Here is an 18230-nt window from a genome sequence, read left to right as displayed (position 1 = left end):
TGTTTTCTAAAGTCCATTTATTATTTTAAAGCATGTTGTAACAGCTTTATTATGAATCTTGATATGAATATAATTATTCTGAAACCCTATTAAAATGAAAATTATGACCCAGGAAATCTAAGATGCATAAGAAAACTTTCCACGTAAGTCAGCTGTTCTGCACAGAACTAGGGTACGGGGAATTGTTTCTTTGCATTTGTCAAAACTCAGACCCAGAGCTGCGGGTCTCCACAATGACACAGGACAACAGGAGGCCCAATGAGGACCCAGCACTGAGAGGGTAGCAGAAACCAGAGGCCTCGAGCCAGACCAGTGACTCTGAATCAACACTTGGAAGTAAAGATACATGGATAAAAGAGTTTACTTCGTGACCCACCGCATCACACTGCAGCTTCCATGATGAGATTTTTCTTTCTTATTTTTTTTTTCATTTTCCCCCCTCCTAAATTTTATTTTATTTTGGGGGTAAGGCTGCAAGGGCAGAGGGCAGATATAAAGGGATGGGAAATGAATGAGATGGAGATGCAGGATGTAAAAGACACAATAAATAAAAAGTTAATTTTAAAAATAAAATTAACAAGTGTGATGGGTCCCAAATAACCTAACTTTATTACAGATTTGATAACTGAGGGAGAATTGTGGGTTGAGTGGATACTGCAAAGCTAAATACAAGCATATACCATATTACATTCTGAACCTATTTTGCACATATTTTAGGTTTAATATACATGAGTGCATAGATAACCTGAGCCAGGTTTCCCATAGTTGGATGTCAAAGAGACCAAGAGTGGGGTAAGAATGAACCCCATAGAGCCAGGCAGTGGTAGTACGTGCCCTTAATCCCAGCACTTGGGAGGCAGAGATAGGTGCATCTCTATGAGTTCAAGCCCAGCCTGGCCTACAGTAAGTTCCAGGACAGTCAAGGCAACACAGAGAAAGCTCATCTCAAAAAAACAAGAACTAACACTCAGGAGGCAGAGACAGGCAGATCTCTGGGAGTTCGAGGCCAGCCTGGTCTACAAGAGCTAGTTCCGGGATGGGCACCAAAGCTACAGAGAAACCCTGTCTCGAAAAAACAAAAAAAACAAAAAAAAAAAAAAACCGAGAATGAACCTTGTAGAACAGAATACAACCAGACAGATGATATAGATATGAATAATTTGCATTGGTATGGATTTTAAGGTCAATTTTGTTATGTGTATATGTACTTCTGATATTAAGGTATTGTGATTGTGTAGTTCATTTTTAAAATGTAATGTATAATTAAGAAATATAGGTTGTTAATGGATAATCATCAATAATAGTCAAGCTTGTAGTCATGTTAGTTATGTTTTCTAGATATATAGAGATATATTTCAGTTAAATGGGCATTCTTCATATCTTTCAAAGACTGAAGAATATGGCATTTAATGTTTTAATAACTTAGGGCTTTTTATGACAATGAGACACGTCTGCTCCTGGCAGCACCAACCTACTTCAAGAGGAAGATGGGCATCGAAGAGGATCCTTATGGAGTTGGTTAGCCATTTGGGCAAGAAACTGCCCTTGCCTGGACTGATGCATAAACTGGACATAAAGAACCCGCAGAGAGAACTACTGAACTTGCCTAAGGGTGAGATGGTCTTTCGGGGTTCCTGATTCATGAAGGAGTCTGCGAGACATTCTGCAGGACACAGCAGAAAGTGACTGAACTGTCTTTGAATTTTCCTGCTTCATGGAAATGTGTGCTGGATACTATGGGCCTGAAGGCCGAAGATGGATGCCCCAACGGTACAAAAGAACTCTGGGTGACTGTCCAGGCAACAAGATGTCTCTGTCATTTCTAAAGTTTGAAAATTGCTCATTTCTTGTTTGCTTAGGTAATATTGTATCCTTCTGGAGTCTTTGATGGAGTTCAAGAATAAATAGTTATAGTTTTCCTTAGTTATGATGAAAGATACAGTAGATTACCCAGAAAGCAGGAATTCTAACACTGGATAGCGAAGAAGTTTTGTGGGACTATGTTTAAAATCTCCTGACACACAACACCCCGTGTGTACATCGCAAGGTGTAGTCAGGAAAGCCAACATCACACTGTTTGCCACTCTAATTGTTCCTAGCCAAATAAAATGTACCTAGCCTCTTTCTGGCAAGGTTCATGACGCTGTTTCTCAGAAATTCACAGAAAATAGAACCTATGTAAGTAACAGCATCAATAAAAAGAAAAGAGAATCTGCAGGGGATGAGTGACTGAGAGACTTTAGGTAGACAGGTTCACTGTATTTTAGGCATTTTATACATACACATGTATGCACCCTTGAATTTAACACACACACAAATCACTTAGGGAATCCGATAAAGTAAGAAGATTACAGGATGAAACCCAATTCTGCTTACCCAACAGGCCACAGGCAAAAGAATCACAACTCAGCTGAGTTCTCACATTTCTTTCTGTACATTTTAAAATTTTCCCATTTAAAAACAAACAAACAAACCTGCCAGGCATGGTAAGACACCTATAATCCCAGCACTCACCCAAATCTGTACAACCTGGGAGGTAGAGCTCCCAAAAGTTCTGGGCTAGCCTCGTTACACAGCAAGTTCAAAGCCAGCCTGGGCAACACCTTGTCACATACACCAAAAAAATAAAAAATAAAAAAGTTAAAGAAAAAATAATCTTTCAACCATCTCTTTCCAAAGGAAACATTTATTTTTAAACACAGAACTACAACAGTCAGGATCAGGTTAAGCACAGAAGCAGAGGTCAGGTCATAGCTTCACTGCCCGCAGCTAACTCTCCTTTACACGGAAGAGTACTGCACTCAAAAATCACATATTCTCTTCAAACTCACCAGTTAAAAACTGCAATGCTAATTATAGTAAGCTATATTTACCACAACCTCGGGAACTCTATGAAAATTGTAGCTTGGTTAATTCTACTCAGAGAGAGAACAGCCTATTGCTGAATTAAAGCTGCTAGTGCAAAGTATACTGAGCTTTCCAAAGAGGCATCTTAGCTTCAGCAGCACATATAGGATACAAAAAATAAATAAAGATAAAGAAAGTACAACACAACAAAGATGTGGATTAAAAGAAAAGGAACTTAAGAGTCACTCTTTCTTGCAACTAATGACATAACAAGAAATTGTCACAGCCAGCTTTCTTAACTAGTGATTTCTGGTCATTCTAGCTTTATCATTTCCTAGTCTCTTATGTTCCTAAAAGTGCCTCTCATATATATATATATATATATATAATTTATATTTATAATTTATTTATATATACATAATTTATTTTATTTTATGTACACTGGTGTTAGGGTGTCAGATCCCCTGGAACTGGAGCTATAGATAGTTGTGAGATGCTATGTGGGTGCTAGGAATTGAACCAGGGTCCTCCGGAAAAGCAGCCAGTGCTCTTAACCACTAAACTAACTCTCCAGACCCCTGAAAGTACTTCTTAGTATTACTTCACAGTTATCATTAACTCAGAAACCCGAATTGATTTTTCTGAACTGACTTTTTAAAAAGTGAGTGTAAAATAAAGAACAAGAAACACCATATTTTTACAATGCCTTTTTAAAAACATTCAAATTTAATATAAAAAACACAATTTTTTGTTTTTATTGTTTTGTTTTTCAAGACAGAGTTTTTCTGTGGACCAGGCTGGCCTCAAACTCAGAACACTGTATAAAGCCCTGGGTTAGACTTCCAACAATGAAGAAAGGGGGAAACTTCAGCGTTGACTCTTCTGTGCCTTCTCAAGGCTCTATCTCTCCTTAGGGCTGGGAATCAAATCTCAGACTGCATTCTATATAAGCTTTCTGCAACTGAGCTACATGGGACCAAAAGAAATTATAATTTGGTAAATCCTACTTGTAAACTGGAAGTTTTCTTTTTAATTTTTGATGTATGTTTGTGTGTGTGTGTGTGTATGTATATGCCAATTAAGAAAATTGGTATAATATATATTATATACATTATATCAGTTAAAAAGAAATATATATATGATGATGATCAGAGTTCAGAGCAATTACCAAGAAAGTTGGTTTTCATTCATCAGAATTCCACTGATCCTGTTTCTCTACCTACCACTACTAAAGAGTTAGAGTATTTTCTATGAAACAAGGAAGTTTAGTACATTACATAGGGCTCCTCTATGTAAACGAAGTTTATGCACATATTTAAAACATGTGCACTGGGGTGGAGAAATGGTTCAGTGGTTAAGAGCACTTTCCATTGTTTTAGCTCAGTATAGAAAGCTTGCCCAGTACACACAGGGTTCTGGTTCTATCTGTGGCCTTGGACACTGTGTGCACACACACACACATGAAGATTTCATTCTAAGACTCAAGTCAACTGACTTCCATTAACAACTCCAGACTAGGTGAGACTATTTTAAAGCACATTACCAACGTCTCCCAATCTTCAAGAATTATTCAAGAACATAATATATATTCAGAGCAGTGGCCTTCAACTTCTGAGTCATGACCCCTGTGGGGTCTAACAATCTCACAGGGGTCACATACCAGATGTTTACATTACAATTCATAATAGAAGCAGAAAGGAAAATAATTCTATGGTCAGGGAGTCATCACAGTATGAGGAACTGTGTCAAAGGGTCATAGCATTGGAAGGTTGAAAACACCACTGCTCTAGAGACTGAAGTATCTTGTAACCCACGTGACAAACTTACTAAAAGTTGAACCTAACAATTTTCAGTTATCATAAAAAAAAGCAAAACATGATCACATATTTCAAATGTTTGGCCTCAAACTGACTAAATCATTCTTCAAAACAACCTTAGGGGCCGGGCGATGGTGGCGCACACCTTTAATCCCAGCACTCGGGAGGCAGAGGCAGGCGGATCTCTGTGAGTTCGAGACCAGCCTGGTCTACAGAGCTAGTTCCAGGACAGGCTCCAAAGCCACAGAGAAACCCTGTCTCGAAAAACCAAAAAAAAAAAAAACAACCTTAGGATGAAAATCTGTGAGGTTCAGATGTGGCTTGGGGTAGGGGATTAGAACATTTTATTTAACATGTGAGACCTTGGACTTCGTGTCCAAGGCTACAAAACAATGAGTGAATGGAATCTTTTTAAAATGTTTAAGCGGGGCTTGAAGAAACTGATGGCAACCCAAGTCCACACAGATGGAACTCCCAGCACTCTGCAGAGCGCACGGGTGGCTTCACAGGAAACTATCATACAAGTGCATCCCGGCCAGCAGTTAACAAAACAAAGACTGTTCTAGAAACTCAAACACAAGCTCATTTTGCTTTTATTTACTTCTTTTTTTAACCCTGTCTGGCCTGGCACTCACTGTATAGACCAGGCTGCTCTTGAATAGTGAGATTTGCCTTTGCCTCCTAAGTGCTAGAATCATAATGTATATGCCATGGAAAATATTATCTTCACGCAATCTATCCTGATACAGCTTTCCCAATTCCTCCCAGATCCTCCCCACCCACCCAGCTCCATTCCCCCTCTAAAAAGAAACACACAAAAAAAGTCCCACAAAAACAAAGAAGTCATAATATACAAGCAAAAGACCAATAAGGGGAAAAAAATGCCCAAACAAAGCAAAATGAAATAAAAGTCTACAAAACTACCACTGAGTTAACTTTGCATTGGTAACTATTCCTGGTAATGAGGCCTACTCAAAAATATAGTTAATAGCCGGGCGGTGGTGGCGCGCGCCTTTTATATATATATTTTAGTTAATACACCAAGTGAGATTCTATTGGCAAAAACTCATTTTTCCTTTGCCATGAGGTATACCAATTACAGATAGCTCCTTGATTAGGGGTAGGAGCCTGTGTCCACTCTCCCCCTCAGTCACAACCCACATATCTAAGCAAAAAGGTGTCAAAACGATCAGTTATACCATAACCAAAAGAACTACTTCTCGAGAATCCTTTCTTTTCATCAATAGTTAGAGACTGATCTGTAAGGAGGAATCAACCCCTTCGCCTCCACATTTCTTTTCCTGTAAAAAGTTAAATCCACCCAAAATATCAAATGGCAACCTCATTTCAGAAGCTTCCTTAACATAAAAATGAAATTCTGTAGCAAAACACATTTTACATTTCTTAGCCAACACAAATTTGCTTCACTATATATACAATGTATACTAACTTCAAAGGTGAACCTAAATTACTATTTTCACTTATGATATCTTTTGGTTCTTTTTTCTAAGAAAATCCTATCTGTAGAGTTTACCTCCTTATATATGGAAGCACAATCCCTTTTCTTTGTACTGCATTACAGTGAAAGCATTTGGAGAAGGGATAGGAAGTATCAATAACAAAGGGTGCAGAGAAAATAAAAGACAAAACAGCACGAGGAAGGCAAGGTAAAGAAAAGCTAACCCCTCCTATTTCTTGTAAACCCCAAAGCACATGTAAAGTCAGATACCTCAATAGTGATGCTCCTCAGAAGTGCCAACGTCTATATAGCAGAATTACTGACTCACAACAACTAGAGAAATACGTTTTGCAATCGCTTAAAATGAGTATAAGTTGTGAAAAAATATAACTGCGTACACCTAATCCTCTTGTCTCCACCTCCCTTCCTAGGATTATAGGTGTGCAGCCTTTGGTCCAGTTGGAAAGAAAACAGCTAAATAATTTCAAAGGCTCTTGTGTTTTTGTTTGTTTTTCACTGTACTATCAAATTGGCTTTATTACTTCTCCTAGCTTTAGATATGGTAGCAAACACCTGGAATAAACTAACTATTGAAACTGCTCCAGCAGGTGATCCCCGACTAAGCAAGCAGATAAGCAGTCAAGAGTCTGACTTCCTATTATGTGGGTAGCCTGGTTCCTATGTTTACTCCACTCCACATAGAGCTACTTATTAACCATTTCTTTGCTACTAATGAATGAGACCACAAACAATGTAACTCTTCTATCCACTTACTACAATGTATCTACAGAGTTATGACTCAAAATTGAGCCATTAATATCCTCTAATCTGACATACACGTTAACACCAGCACTAGGGAAGCCAAAGACCTCAGTGAATTCACAACTAGCCTGGTCTACATAGTAAGAATCAGGTGAACTAGGGCTACACAGTCAAACTATTTCGAAATAAAAATCTCTCCCCCCTCACACGTGCCGCACACTCACACAAATCCTCTAATCTAACTTCAACTCCACTGATTCTATAAACTCTACCATGGGTACCTTTACTACCACCTTTGTTTTTCTTGAGGCAGGGTCTAAGTAGTCCTGACTCTTCTGTAACTCCTGTGAAGATCAGGATGACCTTGAACTCTGAGTCATCTGCTTCTGTCTCCTGAATGGTGGGATCAAAGGTGTGTGCCACCACACTGGTCCCTACAACTTTAATAGAATTCATCCAATCTTCCTCATGTTACATTTGGAAAAATTCTGAAACAACTATTTCATGCAAAGATGTTATCAATTTTGGATTTCTGTTGTTTGGTTTTCCTTTTCATTTGCTTGGTTGATTTTGTTTTGCTTGTTTTAAATGTTTACTTATTTATATATGGGCATTAGAGAGCCATGGCATGTGAAGAGGACAACCTGAGAGAACCATTCTCTCTTCCCATTATGTGGGTCCCAGGGATCAAATTCAAGTCAGCAAGCTTGGCAGCAAGTGTCTACACAACCATCTCACCCACCCTTAACCCAGTTTTTTTTTTCTTTTCTTTTTTAAACTGTTTTGTTTTTCAAAACAGGGTTTCTCTGTGAAGTCTTAACTGCCCTAGAAATCACCCTATAGACCAGGTTGGTCTTGAAATCAGAGATCTGACTGTCTCTGCCTCCCGAGTGCTAGGATTTAAGGTGTGTGCCACGACTGCCCAGTTCAACACAAGTTTTTAACTTAAAAATCTATACTTGTTTTAACTACAGTGTTTCTTCCATAACTATTTATTTTATTCTCTATGTTGTTACTGTTTCTTGTCCCGCACATTTATCACCGTAACCACTTCAGTGTCCTGCATGACACAAAACACAATGCTGACGGATAATACGCAAATACTTAATGTTCAGTGTACCAGAAACCATGTTAAGTTGACATACAGCATCTCACATAAGTTTTAATTTTTAGTAAATATCAGTGTAAGTTCCATTTCACAAGAACAAAAATCAGAACAGAGTAATTTACCTCAGCTCACATTGAGTAACTAAAAGAATTGGGATTAACTGTACTGTCAGACTCCAGCATCTACTGTGCTGAGTTCTACAGTAAGAATATATAAATATATGGATATGACAGTAATGTGGAGACTACTAAAAACGTAGAGGGTCAAAAGAATTTAAAGGAATTGGACCAGGTGTGATATATGCCTATAATCCCAGTGCTTCATTTGGTAAAAGAATGGGAAATGTTGTTGAGGCCAAATGAGTTAGTTATAAGACACTGCCTTTAAAAAGAAGAGAGAACACAAAGAGATTGTCTTACACATAAAAATGACTTAACATTTAATTTCTATAAACTTTATTTCTAAGAAATAATATGGTCTTATTTACAAACTCTAAAACTCCAATATACAAATAAAAAAGGTTAAATTCACATCAATTTTTATTCTAAGTTTTCTGCAGTAAAAGAAATGTTTCCTATTAATGCTGTCCAATATAGTGGACACATGGCATAATCATTTACACTTGAAATGTCTGGAGGGACTCAGAATTCTGGACATTTTGTAACCGAAATAGTGTGGCTACAGCTACTGCACTGGATATCACAGGTGTAAAACATGAAATTCCAGAAAAAGTGTAGAAACCCTGACGATTTGGACAGTTTATTAACAGTCAAATCAATTAATATTTCTTTACTATTTCAGCTTCAATGAACTCAACATAAACCTGCACTAGATTTAAACTGATCAAAGTCTTGTACAGTTATCATCCCCCTCTCTTTCACACACACTCACACACATTTCCAGTCCTCAATGACCCAGCTGATGTAAAGTACTTGCTTACCTTGATTCTCCACTGCCATTCCTAACACTTTCTTCATCACTGTGTCCATTCATTGTAAATATCAGGTAGTTTTAAAATTCAACACAAATCTTCCCACTTTAATAAAAGATGAATACAAACGTCAACTTCCTCGAATATCAAAATTTCAAAGATGAATTTTCTTCAACATTCACAGGCTTCCTGGGACTCCTCTCTGAGTAACCTGGGGAAAATATATTAGCAATTAAGAATATATGCTGTAGGAAAAGAAATATACCCGATTTAGAATTCACAGAAATGTGCCTAGGCCGTTCAACTAGAGGTGGCAATGAAGGTGTGTAAGGAAGCCTTTTACTCGCAATAACTGACCATCTATTAATACATTCTTAATTGCTTGCTAGAACTTTGCCTGCCACTGCTAGTGCTGTTTTGACAGAAGGAATTTAAAGATTTGTTGGGCAACAAACTTCCCAAGGCTAATTGCTACTGTGTAGCACTACTTATATAGATACTAAAACAAAGTGGTTCCATGTAAGATATACAGACAAGCAAAGAGTGGAACATGGTGTTTTATTTGGTAACTTCGCCAAATAAACGAGGTGAAGATAAAGGTTACGTTAATGAAGCTCTAATTCCTATTATCAAGAACTTCATATTCCAGCTAAGAAAAGTTTTTAAATCCCCATATGGAAAAGAGTGTCGTAAAAGTTATCATGATCTTAGCAAAAATGAAAACGTCAAAATTGAGGTTTTTAATCAGAGTAAAATGAAAAAAAAATTATCCAATGTGATACTTAAGACGCCTTCAAAATCATAAAAGGGTAATACAAAGAATATACACTGTATCTTCTTTTCGAGGCACGCGATTGGGGGCAAGGGGACACCAAGATACACTATTTCCACCTCTCAGGATTTCACCACAGCTCTAGAGTCACCTACAAGCGAACCACGAATAAACAAAGGAGATCTCTGGCAGGGGAGGGAGAGGAAGAAGCGGGGGAAGGAGACGTCAGATCCTTCCCCAAGCCAGAAAGTACCAAGACACACACGGAAAGGCAGAGTTGTCCTCCGACTCCGGCAGAGACTTAACTCTGATTATTTCCACTCCACAGGACAGAGGGGTCAAACTAGCTGCTGCCACCTCAGTCGGGGCCGGCTCCGCACCCGGTGGATCAGGATTTCGAACCTGCAGAGCGCAGTTCCTCACACCTCCGTGAGGACAGGTTATCTAAAAACCACAGTACTCGACAGCAGCAGTTCTTAACGTTAGCTATTAATACCCGCCCCGGTGAAAGAGCTTTACTACGAAACCGTGTCCAAGTCCTCCACCTCCTTTCTCTCCGGAAAGTCTGCGCTCAAAAGTTCACTCGCCTGGGCTCTCTTTCCCTTTCACCTTCCTCTCGCCCCTCAAGATGGCTTTCCCCGTCCGCTGGACTTCCTTTCCAGCCTCACCTCCTTTCTCCGCCTCAGCAGCGAGAGCCTTAAGTTCTGCTCCGGGTGCCCGGACTCCCTCCGGACGCTCAACAATGAGAGTCCCCTCAAAGTCGCCTAGGCTCTGCAGCCTCCCTCCCTCCCGGCAGTTGCCGGGATCCGGCTAAGTTTGCCGGGCGGCGCCGCGCGGGGCCGCAGCACCTTCTCTCCCCGCAGCCGGGCGCCGCGGCCTTCTTCCCGCCTCCCCGGAGCCCTCCGCGCGCCCTCCCGGGCTCGCCCGGCCGCCGCCCCCTCCCCCTTGCGCTCCCACGTGCTGGTCCCCGCCGCGCGCCGGGCAGCGCCGCCAAGGCCCGCCGAGGATGCGCCGGGCCGCTCTCCCACGCCCCCGGAGCCGCGCCGGGCCTCACGGGGGGCCTCGCCGGTTCACGGCCTCCCCGGCCTCCCCGACCCATTCTTACCGGCCGGCTTGGGGCGGAGGGTGGCGCGGGCCGGCGCCTCGGGTGGAGGATGCCCCGCGCGGGGCCCGCGATCCTGGACGCCCAGGCCGCGGGACCCGCGCCGCCGACGGCGGAGTGGGGGAGAGGGAAGGCCGCGGGCGGAGACGCGCGGGGGGTGGCGGCGGAGCGGGTCCCACGATCAGTTCATCTCCGGGCGCCGAGGCCGAGCGGGAAGTACCGAGGGCGCCTCCTCCGTCCGTGCTCCCGCCCCGCCGCTTATCGGCCGCCGGCAGCCGCCATGACGCCGAGACCGCGAGCAAGCGCAACCGTCTCCGCCGCGCGGCGCCGCCGAGGTCGCCGTCGCCTCCGCCTCCCGAGCGACGTCACCGCCTGGGCTCACTCCCCCTTCCCGGCGCGCGGCTGCGGGGCGGCGGCAGCGCGCACGCCCGGCCTTTCCGCCGACGCGCGAGCGCGGGGCGGGGCCTGGAGGGGCGGGGCGGGGCCTGGCGGGAAGGGGCGGGGCCGGGCGGCGGCGCGCGCCCCTCCGGGGAAGCCGCTGCGCTCGGGCGGGGGTGCAGCCGGCAGGTCTGGGACCCACGCTGCCCTCCGCGGTCGCGCGGGGCTCCCGGAGGTGGGCGCTCCCGTCACCGCACGCCGTGCGCCCCGGGTCCGGCCTGAGCTGCTGCGTCACCCGGGCAGCCTGGGAACCCTCTTGGGCAACCTTGTCACCTCCCGCTGTGTTGCTCGCCCGGGCGACCTGCGGCTAAATCTCTTCCCGGGCGGGGCGCTAGTGAAAGAGAAAAATAAGAGTTGCTGGCTGTTGACATCCCGTGACGCTACTTGATTCGTGTGTGGGCGGCCCATGCCTGGTTCATAAAAGAACTTTTACAACACTGCCTGGCCAGGGCCCTCCCTGGAGGGCGAGTGGAAGGGTGTCGCGCCGCACTGGAACGAGAAAGGCCACCGGAGGGGCGTTGGTAACTGTCTGGGTCGAAGGTGCTGAACCTTAGGTGACAGTTTCTGTCATTTACTGTATCCGCGGGCCTCAGTGTGTTGGCAACAGGATCTCTTCAAGCATGGTGATGTAGCAATCTGTGTATGGTTTTTAATTTTGTTTTTATTACGCTTTTTGGTTTTGAAAGAGCGTCTTATTATGTAGCCCAGGGTGGCCTCGGGATAATCCTATCGCCTTCAGGGTGTTGTGGTTTCAGGCATGTGCCACCACTCTGACCGTTTTTTTTTTTTTTCAAGTGTTTGGATTTTTTGTTTGTTTGCTAACTTGTTTTTAAAGAAAAATTCTTTCTGACTTCATTTTTCTGGTCTGCAAATTTTAAAACTTTTTTTTAAAAGACATTATACAATTAGCGGGGGTACAGGCACATGCCTTTAATCCCAACACTTGGGAGGCAGACATAAGCACATCTCTGAGTTCAAGACCAGCCTAAATCTACAGCCACGATCCAGGCTGTTCTTAGTTTGGGTGGGATTACCGTTGTACCCACCATGTGGGGCTAATTTTTAAAACTTCCTAGTTTGTTATTTTGTTCTGCTTTGTTTTTCAAGACAGGGTTTCTCTGTGTGTCTTTGGCTGTTCTGGTGCTTGCTTTGTAGACCAGACTGACCTCGAACTCACAGAGATTCGCCTGCCTCTGCCTCCCAAGTGCTGTATTAAAGGTGTGTGCTACCAAGCTCAGCCCTATTTTGTTATTTGAAGTTGGATTTGCTTCACAAGCATGCTTGAGGTTTAATGTTTGACTGCAATAATATTCTACAAATAATTCTTAAGCTTATTTGGGAAATTTCTAATAAAAATTTTAACTTTGAAGCTTTATGTTTTGAAAAACCAATATACTTCATTGATCTGTAATATCTTAGAATGATTTGAGAATATAGAGAAATATAATGTATAAAAAATTGCAAGAATCTAGCCTGGGGGGCTGGAGAGATGGCTCAACGGTTAAGAGCATTGCCTGCTCTTCCAAAGGTCCTGAGTTCAATTCCCAGCAGCCACATGGTGACTCACAACCATCTGCAATGAGGTCTGGTGCCCTCCTCTGACCTTCAGGCATACACGCAGATAGAATATTGTATACATAATAAATAAATAAATAAATAAATATTTAAAAAAAGGAATCTAGCCTGTTTGGGTCTTAAAGGTCCAGGTGTAATGCAACAATGTGTTTTCAGTATTTGTTAGCTGCATGATTAAATTCCCAGGTTTTTTTTAATAAACAATCTCTTTACATTTTGTTTCTTTTTTTTTTATTAGTGTTTGCTTGTATGCCACTGCACACATGTGGAGGTCAGAGACAGCTTACAGGGGTTGGTTCTCACCTTCCAAGGGATGTAACTCAGATTCTTAAAGCTTGGTGGGGGGGTCTCTTCAAGCACTGAACCCAACTGCATCTCTTATTATCAAACAACAGCCTCAGAGTGATTATCTAAACATATAAATAGCAGAGATTCCAGAAAATTAGCATCAGCCATTAGGGGTTTGGGTTTGGTTGTTTTGCTACTATTCAGTTTCCATTCGAAACACTTTGTAGTCCTTTGGGAGTTTAGTAAGGAGGCTACTTGTTCCTTCCCAACTGCCCAGCCCTGAAATAATCACACAGAAACTGTATTAATTAAATCACTGCTTGGCCCATTAGCTCTAACTTCTTATTGGGTAACTTTTACATATTAATTTAACCCATTTCTATTAATCTGTGTATCGCCACATGGCTGTGGCTTACCGGCAAAAGTTCCCAGCATCTGTCTCCAGCGGCTACATGGCTTCTCTCTGACTCTGCCTTCCTTCTACCTTGCTATAGGCCAAGCCAGTTTCTTTATTCATTAACCAATAAAAGTAACACATAGACAGAAGGACCTCCCACACCATGGGAGAGTATGACATTTACAGATTCTAACACATTATTTTGTGAATCCTTATTTCTGATACTAATGAAGATTGCCAATAGATGTCTGTGATTTGTTATTGTCAATGCAATTAGATTGAGAAATATCTAAGAGATAGTAAAATATAGAACTGGGTTTGTCTATGAGGTCATTTCCAGAGGAAATTAAAGGATTGAAGCACCTACATCATCCTTGCATGGATTCAAACTTTGCTGGACTATTGGAATGTTGTGGAACCGTGGTGGTAGGGCCTCAGTGGAAGAAGTGAATCATTGGGTGTGTGGCTTAAACTATATCTTGGCTCTGGCCTCAAAACAATGAACCAAAGTACACCTTTCTTCCTATAAGTTGCTTTGTCAGGAATCTGAAAAACACAGCGACATGAAAATGATCCTCCCTCCACAGACACACACAGTATTCTTTTTTTTTTTTTTTTTTTTTTTTTTTTTGGTTTTTCAAGTCAGGGTTTCTCTGTGGCTTTGGAGCCTGTCCTGGAACTAGCTCTTGTAAACCAGGCTGGTCGCGAACTCACAGAGATCTGCCTGCCTCTGCCTCCCGAGTTCTGGGATTAAAGGCGTGCGCCAGCATCGCCCGGCCACACAGTATTCTTAAATAGAGAAACAGTTCCATGATGATAAAATATGTCTCAGATCGAAAGCAGTAGCTCTTTCCTCTTCTAATTTTGTGGTTGTCACTACAGGAATAAATATATTCTTTTCCCTACTTAATATTAAAGAATCTAGCTTAAGATTATTCCAGGTTTTTTTTTATTTTATGGTCATGTGGAATTGATACATATTCTGTGGGAACAACTTTTTGAATCTTGATTTTTTTTTCTGGGCTAAAGGCATCCCCTATAAGTCACAGTGCCTACTAAGGTATTATTAGACTTGGTGATCATAGGTAAACAACACATACTCAAGTATCTGTGTTACTAAATTATTGTATTGTGTAGATCACATGGGTGTTTTCAGTTTTAGCATATGATATCAACTCGAGTGCCTTGCCAAATAGAAGAATTTCCCAAATATCATGTGTAAATTTGTAAAGTTCTTTGATAGGCTTATGAAATTTTAAGGCATAGTAATTGTCTTTTTTCTACTTTTCTAATCATAATTTTGTAGGAGCTACTGTCTCCAGAATTGGGCAGAACGATTGCCTGGCACTGTATTCTACCTTGTCCACTGTGGGTGATTTCATTCAGACATGTTGGTTATTATATTTGGGGATTTTGACTAATAACTTTTCTTTTTTAAAGGTTTTTCTTACATTTATTTTGTGTATGTGCATGTATGTGTATGCACATGATACAATATACACATGTATGTATAGGTCAGAGGACATGTATGTGTATGCACATGATACAATATACACATGTATGTATAGGTCAGAGGACATATATGTATATGCACATGATACAATATACACATGTATGTATAGGTCAGAGGACAACTTGAAAGATTCGACTCCTTCCTTTCATCGTTTGGGGCCTGGAGATCAAATTTGGGTCATCAAACTTGGCAACAACTGCCCTAACTAGTTGAGCCATTTTGTTAGCTGATAAATCCTTTACTTTTTTAGATATGGGTGGCTGTAGGAGACAGCCTCCTGTAACACGAATTCTAATTATTCTTAATAATAAAAACCCAGAGACAGATATAGGTGTTAACGCTGAAAGATCAGAGAAGCAGAGCAGCCAGCCACTACCAATGCTCAGACCAAAGGGATGATCCTGTCCCTACGAATCCTCAGACTGCTGCTGTCTCTACAAAACTGCATCCATCTCAATGAATCCTTAGATGGCACTGAGCTCCTGTGTCTTCCTGGTTTATAGTTCACTCTCCAGCCAGCCATATCACTCCTGTCTCCATCTACCTAGTGCTGGGATTAAAGCCGTGTGGTCCCAAGTGCTGGGATCATCTTAGTATGAGCTCTGTTTTCTGTTCTGGGTTTAATCTTGTGAAGCCCAGGTTGGCCTTGAACTCACAAAAATTTGTTGGCCTCTCAAATGCTGTGAATGAAGACGTGCTACCACCGCCCTGGCAACCACGGCAGCTCTTATAAAGGAAAACATTTGATGGGGCTGGCTTACAGTGTGCAGGTTTATTACATTATTGTCATGGAGAAAAGCATGGTGCCGTGCAGGCAGACATGGTGCTAGAGAGATGGTTCTACCATCAGACCAGCAGGCAGGAGAAAGAGTGACAATGGGCCTGGTTTAGGCTTCTGAAAACTCAAAGCCCACCTCCCAGTAACAAACTTCCTCCAACAAGGCCATGCCTCCCAACAGTGCCACTCTCTGTGAGCCTGTATGAGCATTTTTATTCAAACCAACACACCCTGCTTCTGTGCTACATTGTGAGACCCGTGAGTATGAAGAATGTCCATACTGCATTATATTAAGTCTTTCTGTATACTTACTTCATCTTAGACATTCCACTAAGGGATAGGGAATTGTCATAGAGCAAAACCAGACACACTTAGGGTGTTTTTTGTTTGTTTGTTCGAGACAGGGTTTCTCTCTGGGACAGTCCTGACTGCCCTGGAGTTCACTTTGTAGCCCAGGCTGGCCTCGAACTCACAGAGATCCACCTGCCTCTGCCTCCCGAGTGCTGGGATTAAAGGCATGTGCCACCACCGCCCTGCTACTTTTAGGGTTTAATACAATTACTTAAAAAGTATCCTTCAGGGATGTTTAAGAAGTGTTTCAGTGATGAATAAATCAGCACCACATCTTCAAATGTATTAATTCCTTTTCTATTGCTGTGGTGATTTAAATAATGACCTCCCTAGGCTCATATATTTGAATGCTTGCTCACTAAGGAGTGGAACTGTTTAAAAAGGATTACAAGGATTAGGAGGTATGGCCTTGCTGGAAGAAGTGTGTCACTGGGGTGAAACTGTGGTTTCCAAAAGCCCATGCCAGGCTCAAAGGCTCAGTCTCTCCTCTCTCTCTCTCTCTCTCTCTCTCTCTCTCTCGCTCTCGCTCTCGCTCTCGCTCTCGCTCTCGCTCTCGCTCTTTCTCCCTCCCTCCCTCCCCCTCTCTCCGTCCCTCCCTCACTCCCCCTCTCTCCGTCCCTCCCTCACTTCCCTCCCTCCTTTCTTCCCTCTCCCCTCCCCTCCCACTCCTGCGCCTCTCCCACCTTGTAGATCAAGATAACTCTCATCTACTCAGCTACTGCTCCAGCACCATGAATGCCACAATGCACCAATCATACCCCCCCCCCGACAATAATGGACTAAACCTCTGAAACTGTAAACAAGCCCCTAATTAAATGCTCTTTTATAAGAGTTGCCTTGGTCCTACTGTCTCTTCACAGCAATAGAACAGTGACTAAGACAGTTGCTATGACAAATTACCTAACAAATACAGTTTCAAGAAGCAAAGGTTTATTCTGGTTTACAGTTTGCTGTTCATCACAGTGGGGAAGACATAGAGGCAGACATATAAGGCAATTGGTTACATTGTTTCTACAGTCAGAAAGGAGAGAGATAAACACTGATGCTTAGCTTGCTTTCTTGTTTTTACTTAGTCCTGGACTAATGCTGCCCACATTCAGAGTTAAGTCTTCCTTCTAACTGTATTATAGACACAAGCAAAAGTGTGTTTACCTGATAACTCTAAACATAGTCAAACTAACAGTGAAGATTAGCCTTCACTATCAAGGACTAGAATACATAGTACTGAGAGACCACACAGTAACTGAGAGAGAGGCTCTACAAAGGCAAGGTTATCCAGAGACTAAACAGATTGTCTAGGAAAATAGGAAATCATCAAAGGAATTTTAGCTTGATGTTGACTTAACAGGATTGGTAAATTGAAAATTGTACTCTAGATATAAATCCCAAACAAAGATTAGGGTGTACCAAAGTAGATAAAATGCTCCCAAATTAGAAGCTTTGCAGATAAAAAAAAAAAAAACAAAAAAAAATGGCATATTGAACCAGGATAGTGTAATAGAGGTGGAGAGTGAGTTGGGGGAACAGTAGAATACTCTTTCTGGGGTTGGACTGAGCATTAGGAGGAAGAGGTTACTTCTGTATTCACAGCTCAATGATAGTGGTATCCATCCACTTGAGTGTTAATGTATTTGGAGAACATTGGGAGGTTGGGGGAATCATTTGGTTTAGCACTTACTGAGTTTCTGCTGCACTTGAATCATCCAAGCAGTTTCTAAATGGAAGCACAAACCTGGGAACAAGCTCCTTCAGGCAGAAAGGTCTTATTTTAGCTCTATTTCACAGGATAGTCTATTACTACTGGGAGGCCACAGCAGCCGGAGTCTGAGAGAGCTGGTTACATCATTTCCAAAACAGAAAACCAGTAAGTGTACAGGGAAAGATTAAACTCTTGAGTATACACGAAACTGACTTTGGAATAGCACAGGTCCTAGGTGGAGGAAGAGGAGGCAGAAATGCTGGAGCTCCCGGGTGTTAAGCTAGACAAGACAAATGACTAAGTGCTTCAGGGAAGGAACAGTAAATAAGCAATGTCAAATGCCAATGTGAAGTCTGTGAAGCAAGACCTTGAAAGTGTCCCTTGGATTGAGTG

General features: G+C 42.2%; 1 protein-coding gene and 1 long non-coding RNA gene across 3 annotated transcripts in view; one reads left to right on the top strand and one right to left on the bottom strand.

Moving 5' to 3' along the window:
• Positions 1-11188, bottom strand: part of Chd1 (chromodomain helicase DNA binding protein 1) — a 71460-nt gene extending 60272 nt beyond the window's left edge. For both annotated transcript variants that reach the window (XM_075951757.1, XM_075951766.1), the window contains exons 1-2: positions 10802-11188; positions 8934-9135 (exon numbers count right to left, since the gene is read on the bottom strand). In XM_075951757.1, coding sequence (XP_075807872.1) covers positions 8934-8986 — 53 coding nt within the window. In that variant the 5' untranslated portion in view covers positions 8987-9135; positions 10802-11188. The remainder of the gene's footprint in view (positions 1-8933; positions 9136-10801) is intronic.
• A 182-nt stretch (positions 11189-11370) lies between these two features.
• LOC142842619 (uncharacterized) lies at positions 11371-17998 on the top strand. Its single transcript, XR_012909415.1, has 3 exons — positions 11371-11859; positions 14803-14864; positions 17924-17998. It is a non-coding gene; the product is annotated as an uncharacterized LOC142842619 (long non-coding RNA).
• Positions 17999-18230: the final 232 nt, after the last annotated feature.

Source organism: Microtus pennsylvanicus, chromosome 1, assembly GCF_037038515.1.
Source record: "Microtus pennsylvanicus isolate mMicPen1 chromosome 1, mMicPen1.hap1, whole genome shotgun sequence".
NCBI classification, from domain to species: domain Eukaryota; kingdom Metazoa; phylum Chordata; class Mammalia; order Rodentia; family Cricetidae; genus Microtus; species Microtus pennsylvanicus.
This window is presented reverse-complemented; position numbering and strand designations above follow the sequence as displayed.